The sequence below is a fragment of the Notamacropus eugenii genome, chromosome 1, assembly GCF_028372415.1.
Source record: "Notamacropus eugenii isolate mMacEug1 chromosome 1, mMacEug1.pri_v2, whole genome shotgun sequence".
Taxonomy (NCBI): Eukaryota; Metazoa; Chordata; class Mammalia; order Diprotodontia; family Macropodidae; genus Notamacropus; species Notamacropus eugenii.
The window spans coordinates 592105833-592132889 of record NC_092872.1 but is presented as its reverse complement, the minus strand read 5'-3'; the positions used below and the strand labels follow the sequence as shown (position 1 = coordinate 592132889).

Here is a 27057-nt window from a genome sequence, read left to right as displayed (position 1 = left end):
TCTGATTTCTTTGAAGTCTTTGGTATTTGGGCTGGTGCTTATTTTCATGGTTGTTTTAGGATCCGTGAGTATAATCCTGCTGGGAAGGGGTAGGACTACATGATCTTTTCAGTGTATGCCTCCCTCTTTACTTCTACAGTTCTTCAGCACAACTTCTAACAAGTCCAGCGTTTTCTTGATGAAAATTGTCTGGAAATGTATTATATTTTGATTGCAGAGGACACTTACTAGCTGTGTGACCCTGGGGAAATACTTAACCTCTGTTTCTCTGCGTATCCTCATCTGTAAAGTAGGATAACAATAGCACCTAACTCCCAAGGTTGTGAGAATCAAAATGTAAAGTACTTAGCACAGTGGAAAGTGTTTAGTAAGTGCTATATGAATATTAGTTATCATGATCATCATCATCATTTTAAAAAGGGTAAATTAAAGTTGGTAGGGACCCTGGATTTCTAATTTTAAAAATAAATCCTCAACTACCCAAAATGTTACGTTTTAGACCTGATCTTCAGGAATCCCAAGAGAATGGAATGTAACTTGGAGATTCACAAGCCCATTTCACTGCTGCCTCTCTTTTTGGCCTTGCAAACTTTGGAAACGATGAAACATTGGTGATACTATTTATTGTACAAAGAGATCTGGAAAAATGGATGAATTAAATCTTTCCATTTTGCCTGATTCCTTTCACAGTTGTATGGACAGGCTTCATCTGTTGGAAATATTTAATGAGGGTTTATATTTCTATTATCCAAATAATAGCTTAAAAATGATACTTCAGACAAAGGCGCTGGTGGACTGTATTTTCTAGAAATGGTGTAGTTTAGCTTCATGTTTCAGTTATGCTGTTTGGGTAAGCATAGCTTTCACAGTGACTTTGTTTTATTTTATTTTATTTTTTAAATCACAACCCCAGGGATCTCTTATTAGACTCACTTCACACAAGTGAATTAAAAAAAAATCCCTTCTCCATAAAGCTTGTATCTCCTGTGGGCTCAGAAATCCTTTTGTGAAACTTCAAAGGAGGAATGAGACTAAAATATGTATATTGCATGAGGAGAAAGCCTTTCAATCACTCAGCAGGTTGTGTTCTACAAACTGCCTTTGGTGGTAAAAGATCTGGGGAGAACTTTGGGTTGCTAGGCACCCTTTATCCAGTTATTTTCAGGCTTGTTATCAATCTCATCTGAGGTTATGAGAAGGCACTTCATCACAGCTTGCTGATAACTAAGAGTCCACCGCAGACATTACTTTTAGGGTGGCCTTCGTCCATATGCCAGCACACATCTCATAATGTGCTATTATGAGAATCCAGCATCTTGAATCATTTAGGCGGCATACTATAGTGAAAATAGGGCTGGGTTTGGAATTAGGAGGCCTGGGTTCAAGTCCTCCCTCTGACCCTTAGTTGGCTGAGCTACCAGTCTTTTTACTCCGTGTCTTTTAACTCAGAGTACTTTAATGACAAATTGAAGTATCTTATTTATTGAGAGTCTGTGTGCCTAGGATTGTGTTAGGTGATAAGACGCAGACCCAGATAAATAGAACACAACTTTTTTTCTTAGAAAAGTTCTTATGGAGAAAATACAAGGATATATGAAACAAATACTCAGTATCTCAGTTTCTTCATCTGTAAAACTGACGAAACAATATTTACACCATCCACATCCCTGGACAGTAGTGAGGGAAGCCATTTGTAAACCTTAAAGCAAGCCATTGTTATTTAAATGGACGTGATTTATCATTTAAATAAATGGTTTGCTGAAAATGATGAAACAGATAATCCCGGTGCTCTTGAGCCTCACCATCTACCAAAAGCCTTTCACAATTCTCCTTAATCTTGGTGCCTTCCCTCTAAGGTTATCTCCAATTTGTCCTGTAGTCTCCCATGTAGTCTTTGAGTTCCATGAGTTCAGCAGGGACTGTCTTTGATTTCCTTTGTATTATCAGTGTTTAGCAGAGTGCCCAGCACATAGTAAGTTCTTAATAAACGCTACTTGACTGACTAATTTCTGATGTTTCAATAGAGTAGGAATACACTTCCATGCTAAATTTTTCACAGCACTAACTCAAAAACATCTAGTGATAAATTCCTTGTCCAGCAGCTACAATGGATCACCTAAAGCTGTCACTACCTTCACAGTTCCCTGAAGCTGTCAGGTCTAGGTGTGGTCTGGAGACCAGTTTATGAATTATGCCAGGGTCTCACCGAGAGAGACACCAGCTTTCTAACCTGTGAGGGGTCCCCTGGCAATCAGGGAAAGGGCAGTCACTTAAGTTCCTTGTATTTGAATGATAAGCTGAAGTATTTTATTTATTGTGAATCTAACCGTGTGTGCCTAGGACTGTGGTAGGGGATAAAAGGCTGACCAGATAAATAGGACCCAACTTTTTTCCTTAGAAAAGTTGTTATGGAGAGAATACAAGGATACATGAAACAAATAGAAAACCAAAAGGACTGATATTTTGTCATTTGAGTACTTCAAAGCACCTGTTATTTCACTGATGTGGACATTTTCTCCATTGGTACATAATGCAACATATCTATGTCTTCTTAGCCTATGTGATTCTCATCCATTTTCTCTCATGGATTCTCTATAGAGGAAATGTTCACTGTTCTAACACTTTCTCTAGGTTTGTTTGATATATTGTTGCAGCACTTGGGTTATCTCTCACCATTTCTATGCCATCCATTTCTTTTTTCTTTTATATTTTTCCTCAATTATCCCTTAAGAAGCCTTTTCATGTAGGTCATGATAAGAAATACACATGAGCTTACTTGCACCTCGTCTAGTTTTTGTGCTTCAGGCCACCCAGAGCTGATTTCTCAGAGACTTTACTTGCCCCAAATTTGCAACTATACAGTGAAATGAGGAGAGCATTTTCTTATAAAGGGGAGAATTTTGTGCTAGGGAACATTTTGAGACGGGTAAAAGCATCATTCTATTTCTGAAACATAATTGAGCTGGATCTCATCCCCTGATTCTGAATACAACTCGTTGTCCATCTGCAATGCTTGGCACCAATGTATGGACCAATATGCTAACTAAATGGACTGCCCATCCAACTACATGTCGCAGTTTGGGCAATACTGATTGTCCATACATTAATTTTTTCCTGTGTTGGCTATTAGTTTGATCTCTTTTGGGTAATTATGATTCTTATTAAGGAGAGAGATCTTGCAGTGTTTCGGGGATTCGGTTAATTAGCACAACGTCATCTGTAATGTCATCTCTCATGTCTGAAAATAAAGTAGAAATTATACATATATGATAAAGGAATACAATAACAATAATTTGTTGTTGTTGTGGAGTCATTTTTCAATCGTGTTTGACTCTTCTTGACCCCATCCCAAGTTTTTTTGGAATGATTTGTCATTTCCTTCTCCAACTCATTTTACAGATGTGGAAACTGAGGCAAACAGGGTCAAGTGACTTTCCCAGGGTCACACAGCCCGTATCTGAAGCCAGATTTGAACCTAGGAGAAGTCTTTCTAACTCTAGTCCCAGAGCTGTATCCACTATGCCACCTAGCTGCCTCTAATAATAATTACAGCTAGCATTTATACAATGCTTTAGTTTTGCCAAGTGTTTCACATATATTATCTCATCTGAATAGATGCTATTTTTTTTAACATTTTAACTGATGAGGAAACTGAGGCCAAGAGTGATTAAATGACTTGCCCAGGGTCATACAGCTAATTAACTGTCTAAGGCAGGATTTAAATTCAGGTTTGTGTTTTTTTATTCCAACTCTTGCTCTTTATACACCTGGCTGCCTAATAATGCAAAATAAAAGAATTCATTGATAGGGGCTTGTTTCAACTCAAGAAAGTCTTGTTGAAGAGGAGTATTGAGCCCAGACTTGAAAGAAGTTATGGGCATGGATTAATAGAGGAAAGAGTGAGGACATTTCAGAAAGAGGCAATGCCATAAGAGAGTGAGCAGGCTAGGCATGGAGGGTAGTAAGGAGATTGGTTAACTTGGAACAGAGGTCTACATTGCGAAAAAATAAACGATGACTTGTAAAGGTATGGAAGAGCAATCTTCCAGGACAATCTCTTTGAAATGCCATTTTCCACAGGTCATTCCACTTTTAAAAAATCTTCAATGTCTCCCTATTACCTTGAAAGTCAAATGCCACCCCTTCCCTAACTGGCTACATGGAGCCAACGTGATGTCCAGAGTCACAGTGAATGGTGTCAACTAGTAGGAGTATGTTAGAGCCCTGGACACCTTCAAAATATGAAGGATGCTCAAAGTCTCTGAATGAATGGATCCAGTAAAACTGGTTAAAAATAAGGACATGGCACTCTACCACAAGAATTGGGTCTATGCATAAGGTGCTTCCCTATCCAGTCATCTATACCTCCAAGGCAGTGCAGATGGTTCCATGACCAAACTCTCAGTGTCAGCACACTGGGGGCATCATGCCCACTCAATTTAGCAGAGGTTTTAAGAGCATTGACTCACAGCCCTGTAAACTCTGGAGGGCTCAAGATGGTGGCAAAGGACCAAAATTGGGGCCACAATGATGGGGGTTAGACAGACCTGGATAGAATTGTTGAAAACATGGCTGCTGCTGACAAACCATACAGGATTCATGAGTAAATTGCCTCATTCACTTAAATAAAGAACAAATATTCTCAGAAAAGGAAATAGCTGTTGCAGCTCCCCTACTTAGGGATGCAGCACAACATGTATCACATCAAAGAAGGTAAAGGATCTATAACTTACAGGCCTATTCTTTGCACAGGGGTGGGAAAGAGGCTGGAAGGACACTCCCAAGCTTGTAGTCAGAGAGCTGGAATCTCAAAGCAGGGTCAACTCAAGTGCCATGTGGGCTCTTGGGGGTGTCTGAAGTGGCTAGAAGAGATCCTGAGTCCAGACTTGGGAAAAACAGGGACCTCTCTACATTTCCTCTGGCCCAGAACACAGCTTCTGCATCCTTCTCACTGAAAAAACACTTAGTCTTCTTACAAAAGGGGTTCTAGAAGGTTATGGTTTTTTCTTTGTTTTTATAATCAATCATCAGATATTTATTAGGCATCTACTAAGTGCAAGGAACTGAGCCAGGTATTTTGGATGGTTATAAAGATGTTTCAGGCATCTCTCTCCATAGTTCTTCCACCCCCATTCCCTGCTCTGAAGTCTTTTATAATCTAGCTGTGGAAACGAGAAGACATGAAAATAACACTTGCTGTCATAGCCTCCTGTTACATAGTGAGAGTCTGACTTTCTTGTCTCTGTATCTTTAGATACGAAGAGGACACTGGATCTAAATAGTCTTAAAGAGCAGCAGTCAGAGACTGCATTGCTTAAATAGGGATGTGAGAACCAGAGCAGCTAGGTGCTCTGGACTTGGTGTCAGAAAGTCCTGAGTTCAAATCAGTCCTCGTATACTTACTAGCTCTCTGACCCTGGTCAAGTCACCTAACCATTTTTGCCTCAGTTTCGTCACTTGGAAAATAAGCTAGAGAAGGAAATGGCAAACCACTCCAGTATCTTTGCCAAGAGAACTCTAAATTGGGCTAGGAAGAGTCAGACACAAATGACTTATGGGGGTGGAGGTAGAAGGTGGGACTTTTAAAATAGCTGATACTGTGCTTTAAGATGTCCTGGTTTCTCTTACTCTGTTCTGGGATTCAAGTGGGTATTCTTTTGTGTATACTTTAGTATATTTGTGACTGGGATTCCTGGAGGGTGTGAGTGTGATTTCAGGAGAAGATGCTGGTAGCTGATGACCTGGGTATGCTTAAGCTTACCTGGAACCATTGGTTGAGGTCTTAATAGCAGAGGAGTTTGGAAGAATAAGTAAGTGCAGACTAGGCAGGTAAAGGAAGGTTTCACAGAGGAGACAGGACATGTTACTGCCTCTGCCTCACATCCAATTTCTTAGCATTTGCCAATGGGGAAGCAGGGGTCTCTGATTTTGCAGATTGTTCAGGATCCACCCAAAAAGATCCTTATTTACCTTTATTAATTAAGTAGTCACAGACTTATTGATCAAGTGCTCCTTTGACCTAATTAATGCATGTTAGCCTGGAATTCCCAATCAGCAAAAGGTGGTTAGGACATTCCCCAGCACTATTATCCCTTCCATCAAAAGTTATCAGAGTTAAAACCAATAATGGGGCTTTGGTTCCACATGGTATTGTGTTATCATTTTGAAGTCAGAAGCTGTGAAAAAGGTTTCTTCAACAGCTCCTCAAACTGCTAACGGAGCTTCCCCATCATCTGTTTTATGGTACATGACTTTCTGAAGGTGCTCTGGATAAGAGCCACACCATTAAATCAAATGCTATTCAATTTTGGTTTAGCTTTAAGATGGGTATGGTCTGCTAAACCTCTTCCTAATTTCATTGCTCCCAGCATAAGGGAGAAGAAAGCCTAAATCTATGACAGCTATCACCTCCGCTCATTCAAATCCACCTTATCCTTCCTTTCTGTAAGTCATCCTAAGGTACATGTGGGCTAGAAGTAAGTCTCTTGAAAAATTGACAAAAGTCAACTTCCTTTTCCAGTTCTATCCTTATCCTTATTTTCCCTACTGTTATGCAGCATATATATATTTCTTGTGGCTACAGTGGAAAGATAATCTAGTTTGACACCAACCATATTAAATAGGCAAACACATGTGTCTGAAAAATTAGCATTTTTGTGAGTTAGGCTCAATTTTTACTGCTATAATATTTTGGTCTTTAGCATGACATTTCTATCTTTAACCTCCCATTCTGGTAGATGAAAAGATTAAATAGCTTATCTTGATGGTAACAGCTTTGGATTCCAGCCATGATGTAAACATATGAAAACCAACCCACACCATCATATTTATGTTCCCAACTATTCTAGGCATACTTGGGGGCTCAACATCTATTAAGCAATTCATGCATCAATACATTTGCTCTTGATGTTATGCCATATGTTTCTTTATGTTTAAAAATAGCTATCACTGGTTAAGAAACACACCATTGCCTTTCATATTATGCACAAATATGGGATAATGGGAGAACATGGCATAGGGGAAAGAGCATTGTAATAGAGTGACACAATTTTTCCAATTTTCACTATAAACTGAAATTTCATTATTAAATCCAACTATCTTTTTATGACCAGGAGAAAAATATAGGTATATGTCTTTATGTAGAAAAAGAGAATGCTTTCTATAATGTTTCCAAAATGGCTCAGATCAGTAAACTAAATTGAATGGGTTTTACTTTGATGTGCTGTGTTATTCTTCTAAGGATAACAGTTGTAGCTTTTGGTCTAATACAGTCTCTTTGTTCACATCAAAAGAAGGTAGGTGAACTATTTTTAAAGCACTCTAAACTTAATTGATTCATGAGATATTTCAGAATTAGTCTGTAGGGATAGGTAGGGAGGGGTTCCATCTGCCTTTAAGCCTTCATGTATCATAAAAGTGATACACTGACATGAAAACTAATAACAGATTTGTAAATTTTTAAAAATGAATTTTAAGTTTGCCTGTTCCCAACTAAGGGCTCTTCAAAATCAAACATGTTTCAATGAAAAAAAGTTAAAAATTTTTTAAATTTGGAAATGTATTTATTATAATCATTCAGACTAGATCACAACACAGATAGATGACTGTGTGCTCTGATTGTCTTTGAGTCAGTTTTCTATATAATAAATGCCTTCTTAGTGAACTTACTGCAATTTCTTGATGGTGGGCAACAAACCTAATTCGAGGCTTTCTGTTTAATATGTAAGATGCTATTCACCCACTGGTGCTTAATCAATATTTGTTGATTATACTGATGACATTTCAGCAATGTTGACCAGCTTTCTCTTGTCAAAGGAGTGCTTGCTATGCAAGAGGGATTTTATAGACAACACAGTAATGGGATACTGATCTGCAACACACAGGTCAACATTGACTGGAAGATGAGCAAAACCTAATGAATATTGGCAAAATGTGTGTTGGAAATCCAGGGAACAGTGGGCAGCCTCAAGATGATCAGGGGCCGAACACATTTAATGTCAAAGAATTTCTGAGAAGTCTAATAGTGGCAGACTCATTAACCAACCAACCCACATTTATTAAGAGCCACATGTGTTTGAGATCATCCCTGAAGTCCTATCCAGCTTTGTGTCAAGGGGTGGCAACTCAGGGTTCTCAAAGGCTTTATTAGTAGAGTAAAAGTTTTGGGAAGTCGCAGAATCACAGGACTTCAGAGTTGAAAGGGGCTTTAGTGACTATCTCATTCAATCCATAATGGAAAAACAATTCTTACTTTAATTCCCCTACAAAGGGTCAGCCAGGCTCAGCTGAAGACTTTCTAATGAAGGAAATCCCATAGGTTCAAATCTTGCCTCAGAGACCTACTGGTTATGTGACCTTGGGCAAGTCACTTAATCTCCTTCAACCTCATTTTGCTCGTTGGTAAGATGGGGGCAAATAATCGTACCTACCACATAGGACTGAAAACAAGATCAAATAAGATAACATATATTAAATGCCTTACAAAGCTTCAAGCATGCTTTAGATGCTAGTTTATTATCATTGCTATTACCTCCTAAGGTGACTCATTTTTAAACAGTCCAAAAAATAGGAAGTCTTTCCTTAAATCAGTCCTAAATCAGTCTTTTTTCAACATGCACTCATGGCTCCAAGTTCTACTTTCTGGAACAAACAGAACAAGTCTAATCCACTCTTTTATGTGACAGTCTTTCAAGTACTAAAATACAGTTTTCATACCCTCTCTCCTTATTCTCAATATACTTTCCACCAAACAGGAAAGGTTGAGAGTATGGACCTAGTGATGAACCATGTCTGTTGTTTAAAAACTAGTCTATTTCTGTTCAGATTGGTTCATTACCAGTCTGACCATAGGATTATTTTTGGCCACAGCAAACCTTGAACTCCATCTATTGAGTTATAAATGGGTATCAAACTGTATTGCTGCACAGGCTGACCATATCACTCCCTGGCTAAACATTTTCTAGTAGAAACTTCTCTGCTTGACATTTAAAGTCCTTCCCAGTCTGACTCTAGCCTATCTTTCCAGACTTTTTTCACATTGCTTCACTTTATGCATTCTACATCTTAGCCGAAGTGGCCTAGTTGCTGTTTCTTAAACCCAACATTCCAGTTACCACCTGATTACCCTTGTACAAATTCTCCTCCACACCTAGACTTCATTCCCTTTTTAAAAATCCTGCTTCTTGGAGCCTTTAGCATCCTTTAAAGCTCAGTGGAGGAGGTGTAACCTCCTACATAAAGACTTTCCTGATGCCTCTAGCTGGTAGAGCTTTCTTTTAAAGTACCCTACATTGCCCTTACTTATTTACATGTTATGGTTTGTCCTTTATTCTTCTTCATCAGGAAGGCGATGCCATGACTTGCAAATGAATTGAATTTAAGTGAGGAAGACTGTTTAAGGTCATCAACCTCACTTTCGCCTCTGGAGTCATATATAAGATATAGATCAGGGTGACTGGAGATGGCCCCCTATTTATATGTATTCTTCAAAGGAAGGTAAAACTGTTTAAAGTTTTTGTCTTTGTGTCCCTAACAACTAGCACAATGCCTTGGACATAGAAAGCACTCTGTAAATGCTGAATTGAGTGAAATGCAATTGTTGGAGGGAATATGCGCATTGATATATCATAAATGTTGCTGAGTTTACAGAAAAATCATCCAGCTCTTCTTTGTCTTTACTGTTAAATATTGTATTAATTTTCCCATGGCAACCTAGGTGAAAGCTTCATTGTATATTGTCCATCCATCTTTCCTGATTGTAGCTACCAGCTCTTCGCTCCTTAAAGTTTACAGCTGCATTTAGAACAAAGTTCTGCAGTGCAGCAGCTGGGTATAATGATCAAGGGGCTTGCTGTAGAATAAAGTTCCCTTGCAAAAGCGATGATAGCACAAAATCCAATCCCATGGAGACAATGACATCTGAATTCACCCATACCTTAAAAACCACTTGACTTATGGCTAAAGTTTATGCTTCCCTAAAGGTTAAGAAGAGTGCTCACCTTGGTGTGTTAAACCCATTTTTATTGAGGAAGGGCATCCTTGAAGGAAAACAAGTTTGCTGATGGTGGCTGCCATTAAGGGGTGTTCTATATGTTACAACGTCAAGAGAACGTGGATAAATCTCCAGTCACTGAACGTGGTTTGTTGCCTAAGGAGTAAGTAAGCCAAACGCTTGTTTTGATTGTTTTCCCTCTCGTATTCCATCTTACGATCTCCATAGCAAAAGGAAAATAGCTCTCAGTATTGAAAACTGCTTACCTCATCCAGGGATTGCTCCCAGGTCTCTCACCTCTTAGTAGTTAGCATGCTTTGCCCTGTCTTGGCAGCAGGCAGTCTAGTTTCGATTGTCAATAGTAACAGGACTGCCATCAGCATCAATCAGCTTTATATTGATGATTCAACTAGGGTTGAAATTAACATGTCTCAAGAGTTTCTTGTCCAATTAATGGAAATCTGTTATTGGAAATTTGGCACCAGCATGGAGAACAGGAAAATTAACTCTTTTTTTTTTTTTTTTTTAGCTCCAGGGTCTGCACACTAGTTTGGAGCTGTATGAGGTAGCCATTGACAGTGTTTCTGTTTTAAGGAATGTACTGTTTGATTCTCCCCTGAGTACCCAAGAAGTGGATCCCCTGAGTCCAGGGCGGAGAAGAGAACTCCTACATAAATGTGCTCCAGTTGTGACCTAGGCTGTTCCTCTAGTCTTTTGTTTCTTAACCATTTTTTTTTTTTTGGTGAGGTAGTTGGGGTTAAGTGACTTGCTCAGGGTCACACAGCTGGTGTTTCTGATGTGGGATTTGAACTCAGGTCCTCCTGACTCTAGGGCCATTGTTCTATCCACTGTACCATCTAGGTGACCCTCCTCTAGTCTTAAATGCCCACTCCTCCCCCTTCCACTTACATAAATCTCCCCTATTCTTCAAATTTTGTCAATACTTAGTACAGGGCCTGGCATATAGTAGGCCCTTAAAAGATGTTTATTGAATTGAATTGAAATCTTGCTTTCTCTATAAAGCCTTCCCTAAATAATAATTATAATAATGGTAACAATAGTTAGCATTTATATAGTGTGTTAAAGGTTGCAAAGTGCAATACATATATTATCTCATTTGAGTCTCACAATAACCCTGGGTAGTAGGTGCTATTATTATCTCCATTTTACAGATAAAGAAACTGAGGCAGACAGAAGTTAAGTGACTTGTCCAGGATCACATAACTAGTAAGTATCTGAGATAGGATTTGAACTTAGGTATTCTGACTCCAGATTCAGAATTCTATCCACTATGCCAAAGGGTGGATAGAGGTGAATTCATATATCACTTAGTAATTCAATTTAACACTCAATCACATAACTACTCTGTGCTTTAGCACTTAAATATATAATTATATTAATCCATTGTTCTCTAATTGGTTCATGGGTAATAATTATGTTTTAGAATCACAGAATGTTAAATTTCAAAGGGACTTAGCAATCAGCTTGTCTAATCTTTTCAGTTCATAAAGAAAGAGAAACTGTGGAAAGAACAGGGATTTATAAAGAGTCACACAGTAGGCATGTGGGAGAACCAGGACCAGATATCAAGAGAGCATGTCTCTGAACTCACAGGTTATGGTTCTCTCCACTGAACCACAGACTCCTCCTTTACTATAAATACTTCCAAGGTAGAGGCTGTATTTTCTGAAATGTCTAGAATTGTGCTGAACATCATTTTGTGGTAAGAGACTGAAGGTTAAGGGAGGGACTTTTTCCCTCTTCCATTGTCCTGGAATGGAGTGATTCTCTAGGTTTTTGAGATGCTGATGTTGGGCCAGGACTCCGGAGGAACTGAAGAGCACTGAAATAATTCTCTCTCTCATAACACCAGCCAGGAAATGCTGTGAGTGAAGAAATTATGCAGCAGATTTGGGTTTGAGTTAACTTTGCCCCCTAGATGGATTGATTTGAGACCCAGGTGCAGGTCCTTTGGTTATGGAGGACATAAAGTTAGATCTAAGACTCTGGCAGGGAGCCCTTTTGAGACCCTAGAGAACTTTCTTGTTTTTAACTACCCTCTTGGAAGTTTTTGCTGGCTTTTATTTTCCTATCAACTGATTTTTAACCTTCTTGGGAACTGCTTTTACCTGAGGGCATGTGAATATATTTTTATCAAAAGAATGATTTATTTGAACCTTCAGGTTCTAAATGATTTATTGGACCAGATATGGAACATGGCACCTAATGAATCAAACCAATCAAGTTGTGTGTTAATCTTAGGGCGAAGTTATTTGATATTTTAAAAAATCAACGATGGAATTAAAAGCATCCTCATTACACTGTAGAATACAGATTGGTATTTTATTTCTTAAGTTCAGAATAAAATAAATAAAATTAAAAAAAAAAGTCCTCAGAGACCACTCAGTTCAACTTTTATCCAAATAGGAATTATCTCTCTTGTTCTCTACTTGAAGACCTCTATTGAGGAGGGACTTGTTACCTCATGAGGCTTCCCATTCCACTTTTTGATATGTCTAGTTGTTAGGAAGTTTTCTCACACAGACGCCTTTTTCCATATAAATATCTAAAATCTGCCTCTTTGTGACTTTCAACCATTGTTCCTAGTTTTGCCTTCTGAAATCAAGCATAACAAGTCAAATCTGTCTTCTGTGTCATAGCTTATCAAATACTTGAAGACATAGAACTATTGTATTTTCCCCCAGTCTTCTCTCAACCAGACATCCCAGTTCCTTCAACCTTATGATCTGGTCTCCAGTCCCTTAACTATTTTGGACCCTATTATTTTGATAGGTTCTATGTTAACAATGTCCTTTGTAAAATGAGGCTCTCAGGATCAAACACAATATTCCAGGTCTGACCAGGGCAGTGTACATGGGACTATCACCTTCCACTTTTTGGGCACTATATCGATTGCAAGGCAGTCTAGGATTATATCAACTTTTTTGGCTCCCATGTCACACCATTGACTCATATTAAGCCTGTGGGTCACTAAGAATTCAGATAGTCCCCCCCCAAAAATAAACTGCTCTCTATCTATACCTTCTCCATTTTGTATTTATAGGTTTTTTTTTTAAACCATGTGAAAGACTTTGTATTGATTCCTATCTAATCTCATCTTATCAAATTTGGTCCATATTACTACACTGCTGAGATATTTTCGCATTTGTGATATTCTCCATTGTGTGAGTTATCCCTCCCAGTGTTACTTTAGCTGCAAATTGGATAAATAAGCCAATTGTACTTTGATTCAATCACTGATAAAAAAGGAATGGAGGATAATGCCTTGGGAGGGATTGCTTACATCTGGGAATGCGGAAATAGAATTTAGAATCCAGTGAACAAATAAGAAATATTATGGTAAATCTGGGACAACATTCAAAAGTGGTGTGATTAAATGAGTGAAACCTTTGCCATGTCAGTGATAAGGTATAGGACTATCTTGTCTATCTTACGGGATCACAAGTGTGAAATCAATTTGAAAGGTTAAAAGTGCTTACTAGTAAATATTTGTTGTAATAGATGATAATATCATATGCTGCATTACAAAGTATGTAGTTGTTATGTTGGAGGAAGATAGTACCGTTCTCTGTGCATCCAAATCTGGTTAATTACAAACCATGTTATGATGAATATAAATTACACAAAATAGGGACATGGGTGATATGAAGATCAAAAAAGATACAGTAATTTTTAGATACCTGAGGAAGATGCATGGGCCAAAATGAACCACAAGTTTTGTGAGTCTGAGGTCTAACTTATGTATTTACAGATAGCACATGGGGATGTATTCACAGGAGTCTGACAAATAGGAACAGGGAAGTAGGTTTTCTTCGTGTTAACTTTTGTCCTTTAAGAGGTTCTTCTAAATGAGTGCTGCCTATCTTATAGTGTTAGTCCCTAGGAGGTAGAATTCACACTTTTTAAAATAACTCTGTCCAATGCTATGTGTGATAGCATTGGACAATCACTTAACGATTTTTGATGAGGATTTCAATGACAGGATAAATCTTATACTTAGCATTAGCCCTAGTCCAGTGGCCCAGAGCCTACCACAGCATCTTGTACAGAGTAGGCACTTAAGTGCCTTGTGAAATCAAACTTGTCACCTCACATCAATTTAAGAACACTAGTTAAGTTCTTATTATGTGCCAGGCACTGTGCTGGAAACTGGCTATATATAGAAAGACAGAAATAAAATAGTCTCTTCCATTCAAGGGGCTTACAATTCCACTAGAGGGACAGAACATATCCTGTAACATACAAATACACACATGCATAAATATATATGTATAAATATATAACATGTATATATGTACATATGTGCATGTCCATATGTATGCATGTATACATATATAAACACACATATAATACACATATATAATGCTATTAAGTTGTTTCAGTCATGTCTGACTCTTTGTGACTTCATTTGGGATTTTTTTGGCACAGATACTAGAGTGGTTTGCATTTTCTTCTCCAGTTCATTTGACAGATGAGGAAACTGAGGCAAACAGGGCTAAGTAACTTGCTCAGTGTCACATAGCAAGTAAGTGTCTGATGCCAGATTTGAACTCAGGAAGATGAGTCTTCTTGACCCCAGGTCTTATACTCTATTGCACCACCTACCTGCCCCATCTATGTGTGCATATATATATTATATATATGTACATACATATGTGTACTACACAGTATAGGTATATATACACACTATATATACATATATACACAATAAAAGTTCAAATATACATGTACATATGATGCACCACACACACATATACATACAATATAAGCTCAAAGTAATTTCAGAAGTTGGTGAATGGTAACCATTTGGGAAATTAAGAAAGTCTCATGATAGCAAGTTGTGCTTGAGTTAAGTTTGAAAGGTGGTAGGGATTCAAGAGGAAGCTACATGAGTAGAGAGTAGGGGATATGAGATGCTACAGAGACAAAATTGACAATTTTAGGCAAGATGGTACCAAGGTTGAATACCTGAGGGACTAGGAAGATGATGGAGTGCTCCATAAAAACAGAAAAGGTAGGAAGAAGGATGGTTTTAAAGGAAAGGTTGAGTGCCATGTTTTGTCTGAGATACCTAGGGGACATACAGAAGGTAATGGGACTGGCTCTCACGGGAGAAAGGAGGGCTGGATAATCTTATTACCTAGAAATGGGAGCCACTAAATTGTACATTAGGATTCCTGTAGGCCACATATTGATTTAGAAAACCACACATGTGTGTGTATATACATACATATATACATATATGAAATTTTGTAAATTATTTCTGAATTACATTTTAATCTGGTTCAGGTCACACTCAGGAGTGTTATGGGCCTTGTATTTGATACCCCTGACTTACAGAATCCTGGATTTGGCATTTAAAGCTCTGCATAACCTGGCCTCTCTCTACCTTTCCCACCTTCTTATACTTTATTCCACTCTGTGATCCAGCAATGTTGGTCTACTTCTTATTCCCTTTATACAATGCTTCGTCTCCCATTTCTATTGCATCTCAGTGACTGTCCTGCATGCCTGGAATGCACTCCCTCTTCACCCTCCATCTCTTAGAATGCCTAATTTCCTTCAAAGATTGCCTCAATGGCTGAACAAGTTGTGGCATATGATTGCAATAGAATGCTATTGTGCTATAAGAAGTGATGAGCTCAGTGATCTTAGAAAAATATGGAAGGACTTGCATGAAATAATGCAGAGCAAAATAAGCAGAACCAGGAGAACATTGTATACAGTAACAGTGATATTGTTTTAAAAACAACTTTGAGTGAATTAGTTATTTTGCTTGTTATAAATACCCAAAGTAACTATGAAGGGCATATGAAGAAAGATGCTATCTGCATCCAGAGAAAGGACTGATAAATAGATGTATAGAATAATTTTACATACACACATATCACTGTTTATGTCTAATGGTAGCCATCTCTCTATAGTGGGGGAAGGGAGGGTAGAAAAAAGAAAAAAATGTACATTGTAATTTTGTTATATATTTGCAAGGAATAGCAAGTTGTGCATAACAGATTTGCAGTTTCATGTGCAATCATCTTTTTTATTGTGCTATGTTATGGAAATGCTTGTTTTATTCCATAAATTAAAGATAAAATTAAAACCAAACAAAACAATCAGCTCAAATTCAATCTTCTGGAGGAGGTTTTTTTGGTCTCCTCTCCTCCCCACTTGCTGTTAGAGCTTATCTCCTCTGAGATTACTTTGTATCTAGTCTGTATGTATCTTGTAGCTAACTATTTATTTGCATTTGTCCCCTGAATTAGAATTTAAGCTCTTTGAGGGTAAGAGTTATTTTTACCTTTCTTTGAATTCCCAGCACTTAGTACAGCACCCGGCACATAATAAGCACTTACTACATGCTTGTTGAATGATTGGATGTATAGATTTGGAAATCATCTGCACAGGAATAATAACTGATCACAAGGGGAGTGATGAGAAATGGGTCCTTATTGAACTTCAATTAAACTCAAACTTTGAGGTAATTTTATCTTTTTGAGTTTATTAAACTTAAAATGCAAACTTCCACTTTTACTTTCTTGATTTTTTAGAACACTATTTGAATATGTTCTCTCAGAAAGATTTAGTTGAATGGGTTTTAGATGGGGGATTGGGGAAGATGGATGAGTCAGAATTTCATACTTCTATTTTTTGAGGGTCTCAATCCATAAAACAAACTCTTTTTCATTGGAATATATCACACACACACACACACACTCATATATATTAGTGTCTAGTGCTACACTAGTGGAATCCATCATTTTTTTTTATAAAGTACAAAGCATCCTGGGATTGTATCAGCAATTCCTGGCTCTGTATGTAAGTGGGATCATAATGATACTGGATAGCCAGTGCAGTTGTGGCATGGGGCAGGAGTATTTCATGGCCAAACCAATTCAGTTTCCTTTTCATCCTTGTTTTCTACCCCACTCTCCAACTTTAAGCATTATCTACCACCTTCCATGGGCAGCTAGGTGGAACAGTGGTTGGAGCACTGACCTGGAGTCAGGAAGATTTATCTTACAGAATTCAATCTGGCCTTGGACATTTACTAGCTGTGTGACCCTGGGCATATCACTTAGCCCTGTTTGCCTCAGTTTGCTCATCTATAAAATGAGCTGGAGAAGGAAATGACAAACCACTCCATAATCTCTGCCAAGAAAACCCCAAATGGGGTCACCAAGAGTTGGACATGACTGAAAATCAAAGACTAAACCACCTTTAATGTTATAGGTTTGAGAATCTTAATTACAGAAGATAATAGCTGAAAGTCAAACAGCTTTTAAAGCCTTTTGCATATATTATCTCATTTAAGCCTCACCACAAATAGTACACATATTTTTATCCTTAGTGTACAGATGAGAAAACAGAAATTTAAAAAAGTAACTTTGGCCAAGACCATATAGTAATATAAGTGGAAGGACTGAGATGTGAAGACAGATCCTTTATGAGGACAGTACTCTTAGTATAGTGTATACTTATGATAGATGAAAGGTGTTATGAGAAAATAGAAACTCATGAACTCCCAGAATATTTGAGTTGGATAGAACCTCAGAGCTACATGAATTTCCTCTAAAATATCTCCTACAAATGATTAGTCAATGTCTACTTGAATACCTCCAGTGAGAGGGAACTTACTACCTTATAAAATACTCACATTAAAATTGCTGATAAAATATACTTTTAAAAAGAGTGAATTTTTTCTTGAATTGTTGTAAGATTATCCTAAAGATGTTAATCACATTAGTTTTGAATTTTTAATTTAGGGAATTACTAAAGAATGTTTGAAAATTGCTATATCTTGCATCTGAGCAAGTTATGCTTATTTTTTGTATTTTTCTCATATGAAACTACTGAGACAAGTATCTATGTGAAGAAGAAAAAAAATCTAAATGGTGTCTGTGTGCTCATTCAGCAAAATGACAGAAAATTGCAACTTCTAGTCATACCGAACCAAGTGGTTAATGGATATAGTGGCATCTTGTGCCAACTGTTAGACACTTCTAGGTCTCTGCCAGTCACAGACAGGCTGCATAAAGATGCAAATATTTGAGAAAAGACAAATCATTTAAAAAGTTCTATCTGGGATTCAAAATACATGGCCATTGTCCCAGCATCTATTTACATGAGTGGTATGAAACACAACACAACATAGTTTGGGAAGCAGTTTCTCTAGTCCCAAATAATCATTTATTAAGTGCTAATTATTTGCTTAGCCATTGTGTTGCACACTGGGAATACAAAGAAAAATGTAGAGTCTGCCCTCAAGGAACTTATATTCTGTTTTTTTTTTTCGAAGGGAATATAACACATAAATAGATAAATATAGGGACTGGACATATGATTTCATTAACATGGGGAGATTCCAGGTAAGGCAATTCCCTTTACCAATGCATGCCAGCATCTTTCCTCAAGCTTAGAGAGTTATCTAGAATATTGCAAGATTAAGAGACTTGCCCAGGGTGATACAGTCAGTATATATCAGAGGACTTGAAGTCAGGTCTTCCTATTTTTTTGCGGCCAGCTTTCTATCTCTTCTACCATGCTGTCTCTCAGATAAGTATACACATAATACTCTGAGGAGGAATTAGAGAACACTAACAACTAGGGGTGAGGGATGGTCCAGAAAAGCTTCTCATAGGAGGTGGAAGTCAGGGAATTCTAAGATGCAGAGATGAGGAAGGAGTCCATTCCAAGCATGAAGAATAGCCAGTATCTTGGAGAGATACCACATTTAAGAAACCGTAAGTAGGATCATGGGCTATAGCTTGGAGAGAACTCAGGGACCATCCATTTCTGATCCCTTTGGCTCAACCATTTTACAGATTGGGAAACTGAGGACCAGAGAGATTAAAGTACTTGCCTACAGTCACATGGAAATGAGAGATGGGATTTGAACCCAGACCCTCTGATCCCAGAGCCAGTGTTCCCCCCACCCCTTCCCCACCGTGCTACTCTAGGCTAGTTTTGTTTTTTCTCTATCTCATGGTAAGGCTGCAGTCATGTGGTATCCTCTCATAGAGGGCCGGAAGTGGATTTCCTAGAGTTTCTACCTCCCTAGATATTTTCTTTTGCCTTCAATTGCCCAAAGTAACATATAATTCCTATGTCATAACTCAATAGACTGGAATGATGGAAAGATATTCTTTAAGGATCTACAGTCTTCAAATAAAATCAATTTGATGGTCATCATCCCCAATCTCCTAATGATTTAGAAAGTGACTGCTGTTCAGAAAGAAAGTATACAACTCAGTTAAGGATGGAGGGTACTTTGTCAGCATCAGCTAAGCCTTCTAGTCTCCTGCAAATCTAAGGTGAAGAAAGGGGAGCCAACAGTGCCCAGTTTACCTGTTAAACCAGTCATCTGTGTAGCGAGGGTAAGGATAAGGGTCATTGCTGCTGAAGTCATAGCTCGCTTCCGCATTCTGAAAAACACAAGGGATCTCTCTGGGTCAATAGGAAAACAGAGGCACAGGAAACAGAAAATGCTACAAAGGATAGGTTTTCCATGTTGATAAATCCCTCCTTAAGTCATTTGGTAACAGACTTTTGTTCAGAGATAGCCCTGGGCAAGATGGTAAAGGAAGGAGGTAAAATTTGTCCTCCTGGGCCCCTTCCTCCCATTTCTGCCCATATTTCCCCTGCCCTGAATAGGTTCATAGGTTTTGGACCTTAGACATCATTAGTTTTACAGGTCAGAAAACTGGAGGCCTCATAGGGGTGAAGTGAACTGACCAAGGTCACATAGGTTGCTAGTATCACAGCAAGGATATGAAACCAAGTTCTGACTCCAACTCCAGTATCCTTTCCACTATACCAACCCATACCATCCTGCCCAAGATATAGCAAGCTTCTCTAGGCCTTGGAGGTGGTAGTAAATTTGCATGTGGTGTCTTGTTACCCTCTGGGAATACTTAGATTTAAAAAGAAGAGAAGGCAGTCTTTAATACAAAGGATGATTTACTAATGGAAATCCAACCTAAGACCAATTAAGTCCGTACCAGCTGTAGACCTAGAATCCAGACTAAGATCTGTTTCTTCCCTGTTTTTGCTGACATTCAGTATAAGTTGTTCAGGACTTGACAACATATACCATTATCACAGAACTGTGAGTTATCATGGTTACCTGAAAGACCCAAGAGAGAAGACCAGGAAAAATCTATGCCTTCCCTCCCTCCTAGTTTCACTGTATGGCCACCTCTGATGGCAGGATTCTCAGAAGTCATTTAATTCACACATGACCAAGAACTCCTTGCACCAAATATACACACAGCCATCTAGCTCTCAGCTTCTGTAAAATGGTCCTGCTACAGAGGATTGGAAGTAGGAGCTAACTTTCCTTCCATGTGAAACATTATTATTGACTTGTGAAGTAATTAACATTTCTGATGATTTTAACTCTTTGGTGTGTAATTTCAAAAGGTCTCAGACGTTGGGATTACTGTTCTTAGCAGTACCCAGAGGACTCAATGCTGGACAGAGTCATCACTCAGGGATGAATAGGGAAATGTTCAATGCTCCCTCTCAGGGAAAAAAAATGCATCCATGACACTTTTTGTTGTTGAGGCAATCAGGGTTAAGTGACTTGCCCAGGGTCACGTAGCCAGTAAGTGTCTGAGGTTATTTGAACTTAGGTTGGGTGGTCTATCCACTGTATCACCTAGCTGCCCCTGTATTACACATTTTTAAGTTTAATCTGCATTAATAACATTTTTTCACTTTTTTAAAGTCTACCAGGATGGGGAACCTGTGGCCTCAAAGGCCACATGTGGCCGTTTAGGTCCTCAAGTGTAGCCCTGGCCACAGAAATGAAAAGAAGTCTTCATCTTTCTCCAGGTTACACTACTGACTCATCTGCATAGGACTTTCTCTACCATCCATAGAAACCTTTCCACCCTGGAAACTCACACTATTCCTGGGCTGCAGTGGATAGAAAAGTTGGCCTGAAGTCAGGAAGACCTGAGTTTAAATCTGGACCTAAAGTCGGGAAGACAGCTCAAATCCTGCTTTGGATACTTTGCTAGGTATGTGACCTTGGGCAAGCCACTTACCTTCTGTTTCCTCAACTGTAAAAAGGGGACAACAGTGATAGCACTTACCTCCCAGGGTTGTTGAGAGGATACAATGAGATAATATTGGTAAAGTGCTTGGCAAACCTCAAAGCATTATGCAAATGCTAATATTATCTATTTTTCTGTTAGAAACCTTTCCTCCTAGAGTCTGAGCCCTATTTACCTGGAGCTTCTGCTTTTCTTTCCCTAGAATAAAATCTCTCAGTGCAGATTCTCCAGGAAAATAAGAGTGTTTTTATATTTCTCCCTGAGAAGTTTATGGTAATTGTGGCACTCTGCTCTTAAACCCTTTCTTTTTCATCTTATAGTTCTAGCAAGAGGAAGGGGGTTTGAGAAACACTTTCTTTTCCTCCAGATTCCTCTTGCCATTCTATAACTGGCAATTTTATGGCAGTTATTGACTGACATCCCCAAATTATGTATTTGTTGTAGGACAAAGAGCTGCCAATTACTAGCAGAGAAGTGGGATTGTCTGCTAATGAAATAATAATTTGTTCAACAAAATAAGTTTTCTTGGAGGATTGACTACACTGAAATGTCTCTCGTTGAGTTGCTCTAGTTCATCTTGGGTTGACCTTGATAGGTCTTGGAGATACTGGGAGCATTTCAGGTCTGGCTTTTGAGCTGCCATGCTCCAGCCTAGAGTAGGCACTTGTGGCAATTGTGTAGACTATCCCTCGCTGCAGAGGAAAATGAACATGTTTAAAAAAAAGTCATGGAGAATCTAGAACCATGATCTCATGGTGGCCCTGACCTGGACTATGGTGTGAGCTGTCTGTTATTTCATCCTTCTTCCCAACTGGGCATGTAGAATTTTAAACGGATCTTAAAAACTATCTAGTTCAACCCCCTGCCCCCAATTTTAAAGGAGAGGAAATTGAAGTGAAGTGACTTGACTAAGATCATACAATTAGTTCTAGAGGTAGGACTCTGAATACTAATTACAGAGCCTAAATTGATTGGGTGATGATATTCAGTGAGACAAAACCAAAGCTCTAAGAATTTTTGCTTCAAGGGCAGGCACCTTAAACTGTGCTGGGAACAAGTTATGAGAAGTGCCTCTTTAACTGGTATAGAGACGGTATGGGACAGGGGACAGAGATGACCCCAGGACAGCAGCATAAAGCCATTGCTGAGTAAGTTGCCTCATAGGCGAGGGAAGGAAAACAAAAGAATAGCTGGAAGGGGCTAACTTTAGCCTGCCATCTGGTGGTTTCCCATTTTAACTAATTATTCTTGCTAACAAGGTGGGAAGCTCTGTTTCTCTGTTGCTGACAAAGTACACACAGTTAATGCCTTGGTTCAAAGCCCTGGTTGCCTTGCTTGAGCTAGAGCTCTGTCCAAACCAATCATTTGCCTAAGAGATTTGGGTCATAATTTCTTTCCACAGCTGCCAAAATGATTTTCCTAAAATGTAGATTGATCATATCACCCCTCCTCTAGAAACTCTAGTAGCTGCTTAGTATTTCTAAGCATCAAATACAAAGTTCTCTGTTTGGCATTTAAAGCTCTTTACAACTCCAACCCTCACTGCCTTTCCAGTACTCTTAGAGTTTACTCACTTGTTCACATACTACTTTCAGCCATACTGGCCTAGCTGATTCCTGCCTTTGCACTGGCTGTTTCCTAACTAAAAGGTAGTACTCCCTCCCTCCTTCCCTCCTTCCTTCCTTCCTTCCTTCCTTCCTTCCTTCCTTCCTTCCTTCCTTCCTTCCTTCCTTCCTTCCCTCCCTCCCTCCCTCCCTCCTTCCCTCCCTCCTTCCTTCCTTCCTTCCTTCCATCCTTCCTTCCCTCCCTCCCTCCCTCCTTCCTTCCTTCCCTCCTTCCTTCCCTCCTTCCTTCCCTCCTTCCTTCCTTCCTTCCTTCCTTCCTTCCTTCCTTCCTTCCTTCCTTCCTTCCTCCCTCCTTCCTTCCTCCCTCCCTCCTTCCTTCCTTCCTTCCCTCCCTCCCTCCTTCCTTCCTTCCCTCCTTCCTTCCCTCCTTCCTTCCTTCCTTCCCTCCCTCCCTCCTTCCCTCCCTCCCTCCCTCCTTCCTTCCTCCCTCCCTCCCATCCTTCCTTCCCTCCCTCCCTCCTTCCTTCCTTCCCTCCTTCCTTCCCTCCTTCCCTCCTTCCTTCCTCCCTCCCTCCCTCCCCCCCTCCCTCCTTCCTTCCTTCCTTCCTTCCTTCCTTCCTTCCTTCCTTCCTTCCTTCCCTCCCTCCCTCCCTCCTTCCTTTCCTTCCTTCCTTCCTTCCTTCCTTCCTTCCTTCCTTCCTTCCTTCCTTCCTTCCTTCCTTCCTTCCTTCCTTCCTTCCCTTCCTCCCTTGCACCCTCCCTCTCTCCCTTCCATGCCCCTAGTTTGGGGACAAACGCTTTATTTTTTTTGTCCAATTTTAAATTCCAAACTGTCTCTCTATTTCCACCCTATGCTAGAAAAGGCCACTAGTTGACAAATACATGCGCACACATTTGTCTATGTGTCTACATGTATATACATGTGCATATATACATACACATATATGTGCATAAACACATATATACAATATACATACACCCATATACTTTCTGACCCCCCACCCCAGTCCTGCAGCTGCTCAGGCACTTTGTCCCAAAGCTATTTCATATTTATTTTATACATATTCTCTATATAAACATTTGTGTCCATGTGGTCTCCCCCATTAGAAGGTAAGCTTCTTGAGAGAAGGGTCTGTTTCACTCTTCTTAGCACGGTGCCTTATGCATAGTAAATAAATTCTATAATAAATGCTAGTGGGTTGATTGATGATGAATACTGAAAGGCTAGTAGTGGCTCACCAGGGAAGAATGATGAACATAGTTTCACTGGGAATCTGTACTTATACGGTCCAAGCTAATCATTTTTGTTTTAATTACAGGGATCTCGACATTAGTAAAGCCCTTGTTTTCCAGGGATAAATCATACTGGGTTTGAACTTGAGTATTTAGACAAGTATGTTTGAATTTGATGCCTCAGGAACGTTCTGGGGGCAAAGATGCCATCCCAAACAATTGAATTTTGGGCTAATTTAGGGTTAACCTGAAAACACTTTTCAACCCTTGTTGAAGATGCATCAGTCCACTTTTCTGCCCAAGCCCTATACATATCTGGAGCATAATTTCATCTCTCTTTGATTCAGGATCTTGCAGTTCCTGAGGGTAATCATTAGGAGCATGAATTATCACTGTACCATGATGGAGAATTACCAATGTACCATGATGAAATGAATCTCCACTGACCCTAGGAAAGCCCTTGAGAGTTGCTTTGGGGAATAAATCCCTGATGTCAGCTTATTTTCTCATAAAAGTGGGTGTAGAAAAAAAGGGGTCATTCAAGGGTTCTGCCTTGTTGAGATCTACCTCTTACAAGGCAGAGTCAGAGGTCAGGACAAGATTAGACTCTGGATGGAAGATAGAAATTCATAGCTAAAGGCCAGGTTAATGCTCCAGAGAAGGAGGAAGGGCCTGGATCTTGTACTATGCTAAAGAAAAGCCAAGAGATGGAAATGTTGAGTGAATGTTGATGAAAATCTGAATTGCTGTGTTTAAGAAGCATTTAAGTAATTCAGTGATTGTTTCTTAAGTGTCTACTATATATACCTACTAGGTGGCACAGTGAAGAGAGTGTTGGACCTAGACTCAGGAAGACCTGAGTTCAAATTCAGCCTCAGACCCTTACTAGCTATGTGACCTTGCAAGTCATTTAACCTCTGTCCGCCTCAGGAAAATTGGGATAATGATTGCACCTACTTGTTGTGATAAAAGTACAAACATTAAAGTGTTATATAAAAGCTAACTATTATTATTACTTTTCCACTTTCTCTCTCTCTCTCTCATTCTCTTTCTCTCCCTCTCTCCTTGTATATGTCATTGTCTTCATTATTAGAATGTGAGCTCCCTGCCAATAGGAAATGTTTCATTCATTGTATTTACATCTATAGTGCCTGGCACAATGGGTAACACACAATATTAGATGCCAGGGACACAAAAGACAAAACCAGAACAATTTTTTCCCCAAAGAGCTTACATTCTACTAGGGATGGGGTGGGGGTGTTGGTGGTGGTTACAATGTATATAAGGAGATAATTTCAGGAGACGGGGAACCCTAAAGCTTGGAGGAGAAAAGAGGAAAGGGTTTTTCTAGTTTTTCTGAACTAACCCTTAAACCTTTTGCTAGGTTCTATACAAAGCAGAGATGATGAGGAAGTCTATCCCATGAGAGAGAGAAAGATGAGGAGGAGGAGACAGACAGACAGAGAGAGACACACACACAGAGAATCAGAGAGACAGAGAGAGATAGAGAGACAGAGAGATGATTAAGCTTGGTGAAGAACAAGAGGGTCACTTTGGTGTGATCAAAACCACCAAAAACACAAAAGGTACTAAAGTGAATGCTATCTCTAGCCTCATCCTGGGAACAAGATTAGATTTGAATTCTTAAAACACTGCAGCTGTCATATATAATGCTTTCCTTTAAGGAAGAGCAATATATTATACACATCTAAGGGGTTAAAATAGGGCAAATCATCAGCTTTGGCATCATTTCCTGGCCATTGGACACCAAAAGCAAATCTGTCTTGTTGGGTTTTTGTCAGCCACATAAGACTTGCCCAAAGCCATAGGCGGTAGCTTTCCAGCACCCTTTTCCCTACTCCTCTCCTCTCTCTTACTCCCCTGACATCCAAGACACTGTAAAGCAGATACATGGCATAGTAGGTATAGTGGTAGCCTTGGAGTCAGGTAGACTTGAATTCAAATCTCTCCCTTCACTCCCCACCCCCATTAGCTTTGTAACTCTGGACAAATCATTTACTCTCACTTTGTCTCAGTTTCCTTATTTGTAAAATTCAGATAATAGCATCTCCCCCATGGGGTTGTTGTAATGCTTAAGCAAGATGACACATGTAAAGCACTTTGCAAGCCTGTAAATTCATATAAATGTTGGTTATCATTATTTATTATGATGACTTGTTATTTTTGTGATTTTGTATCCAGGCTTGCTCTTCCTGGATAGCTCCCACTTGTATTCCATTTCTTCTAGGCTAGTCATCACTGCTGGAAAGTAATCTGATAAACTGACCCCACCAAAGCATTAGTTAACTAATAAGCATTTTTCATTTTTTCTCCTTTGCTAGATAATTATCCTTCTGCTTAGTAAGTATGAATGTCCCCTATGATTCAGTCCTGGGCTTCTCTTCTCTCTCCCTCGGTGATATCCTCAGCTCCCATGGATTCAATTAACATCCTTATGCAGATGATTCCTGAATCTACACATTCAGCCTTGATTTCCTGAACTCCAGTCCCAACGACTAATTGCAGGCTGGTTATTTCTAGGGGATATACAGTAAGCTTCTCAAACCCATTATGTCTAAAATGAAACCTATTTTCATCAAAACTCCACACTACCTTATTTCTGATGAGAGTACCATGATTCTTATATTCACCTAGCTTTGCAAAATTTGAAATCATTCTTTATTATTTCCTCTTTCTCAGTTCCCATATTTAATCAGTTGTCAAGTCTTATTGATTCTCCCTCATCAACATCTCTAGTATCTATCACCTTCTCCCTACTCATACAACAGCTACTCTAGATTAGAACCTCCTAATCTTTCATCAGGACTTATTCCTCCCCTGCCCCCATATACAACTGCTACTGCCCTCTCCTCCAAATAATTTGGTCTTTATTTTGCTTATATTTATATGTGTAAATGCTGTTTACTTTTTTGTCTTTGTATACCAGCTCCTAGCATAGTCCCTACTACATAGTGGGAACTTTGTAAATGCTTACTGATAGATTGATTGATTGATTGATTACCATAGTAGAAAACTTTAGAGTCAGGGTCTGGCAACAGATGACAAGCTCATCCAATGAGCAGTTCTGAGAGCCACATACCACAATTCACTTCATTATGTAACATTCAACATTGGGTTAGTGACCCATTTCCATTTTACTTTGATACCACCACTCTAGAACCCTGAAAGG

General features: G+C 39.2%; 1 protein-coding gene across 3 annotated transcripts in view; it reads right to left on the bottom strand.

Moving 5' to 3' along the window:
• Positions 1-27057, bottom strand: part of PCSK2 (proprotein convertase subtilisin/kexin type 2) — a 318578-nt gene that overhangs the window by 75042 nt on the left and 216479 nt on the right. For all 3 annotated transcript variants that reach the window (XM_072634512.1, XM_072634513.1, XM_072634514.1), the window contains one exon: positions 19358-19434. In XM_072634512.1, coding sequence (XP_072490613.1) covers positions 19358-19434 — 77 coding nt within the window. The remainder of the gene's footprint in view (positions 1-19357; positions 19435-27057) is intronic.